Here is a 1,590-nt window from a genome sequence, read left to right as displayed (position 1 = left end):
AAAATAAACAAATTTATTATATACAACTAACCAGCCTATAAATCTTCAAGGCAAAGACGGGTTTTTTTCTTTGTTTGCTTGTTTCTAGAATTACCTGGACACTTTAATTCATCTGAGTAGTCTCCACAGTCATTAGACCCATCGCATATCCAAGTTGGCAGAACACACAGTGAGGTAGAATTACATCTTATGAACCCTGTGGTTTTCACTCCAAGTTTATAAAAATGTGTGCAGTCTGTATTATCTAGAAACAGGTAAACAGAAAAGTGAAAAATACTTCATTTGCAAAGATTATGAGCCTTCTATGTAGGTCATAGAGACAAGAAAAGTTAACTTCATTTGCAGAAGTAAATATGCAATTATCCTGCGCAACAGGGGTTAATTACATATTAGTTCTGGACAAGGTTCAGTAAGAAGTTGGACAGTGTTCAGTGCAATGCCAAGGTGCCCATGCATGAACAGACAGAATGTAGTGGAATATCTTACTGCAGTTCTTTTCATCCGAAGCATCTGCACAATCTATGTTCTGGTTGCATCGTGCTGATCTTGGAATGCAAGTCCCATCTGCACAGCGGAACTCAACAGTGGCACAGGTTGAAACTAGAAAAACAGGTAAATAAATAAATGGATAGATGGGACAGAAAATGACTCTTTGCTTTTACAACTTGAATATTTTAATTAATTCATATAATTTTGTTTGGTTTTGTTTTTTTAACCCTGGGAACTCAATCTTGATCCTTGGCTTCCATGTGCAAGCTTGGATTAGGTGCCTCTTACATATCTTCCTTGTCACACAATTCTTCCCGCTGTTGTGCTATTTATCATACTGCATTGCAACTTTTTGTTTATCGACTGGAAGACCCACTAATGTAAGCTCCATGAGAGCAGGGACTGTGCCTTGTTCACCATGTTCACCGTGGTAATACCACTCTAGTATTGAGCCAACACTTAAAAAAAAAAAAGTTGCTGAAAATTTCCCTCTCCTTGCATCTTCAATAGTGCAAAGTTATGACCCCAAGCAAATGCCTGATTAAATGCCTACTGAGAAATCCCAATCTGGTTGCCAAGAAGAAGAGGAGCATTTCCTGCTATGATAGAGAAAGGCTGAGACAGAGAGAGATAGGGAGGGGGAAAAATAGCATTTGCTCTGTTTTTCATAGCGAACAGTTGAACACTACTACGAAGTCATCTATGCTATGTCATACTCCTTTACATGGCCATATCATTAACATTTGGTATAGGAAATGTGGATGTCTCATGCCAAGAAACATATAAACGTGGCATCTCTTACTGTTATGAAAGTATAGCTTTCCAATTCCCCGCTCTGCTTAGATGAAAATCAGTTTCAATATGCTACTGTCATCATATACACTTTGATAAAATATCTTATTCTTAATCATACACTCCTAAGTTGCTTACCATTCATAACCAAATAATTGTTTGCAGTAATGAGTTGTGAACAGGTGCACAGTATGCTATGTTAATTTAATTTAGGTGAGATTTTTTTTATTCCAAATTCAAATTTCCAGAGGTTTATTACATTAATGTACAACTTGAAGGGCTCTTTGATTATGCCACTTTTACTAGTGT

The 1,590-nt window shown here is 36.9% G+C and overlaps 1 protein-coding gene across 1 annotated transcript in view; it reads right to left on the bottom strand.

Moving 5' to 3' along the window:
* The window catches only part of LRP1B (low density lipoprotein receptor-related protein 1B), a 542,706-nt gene that overhangs the window by 440,567 nt on the left and 100,549 nt on the right, over nt 1-1,590 (bottom strand). The window contains exons 6-7 of the mRNA XM_012650500.1: nt 487-600; nt 95-244 (exon numbers count right to left, since the gene is read on the bottom strand). Of these exons, the coding sequence (XP_012505954.1) occupies nt 95-244; nt 487-600 (264 nt within the window). The remainder of the gene's footprint in view (nt 1-94; nt 245-486; nt 601-1,590) is intronic.

This window comes from Propithecus coquereli, unplaced genomic scaffold (assembly GCF_000956105.1).
Source record: "Propithecus coquereli isolate 6110/MARCELLA unplaced genomic scaffold, Pcoq_1.0 Scaffold33, whole genome shotgun sequence".
NCBI lineage: Eukaryota > Metazoa > Chordata > Mammalia > Primates > Indriidae > Propithecus > Propithecus coquereli.
The sequence above is the reverse complement of the archived record's forward strand: the minus strand, read 5'-3'. Positions and strand labels throughout refer to the sequence as shown.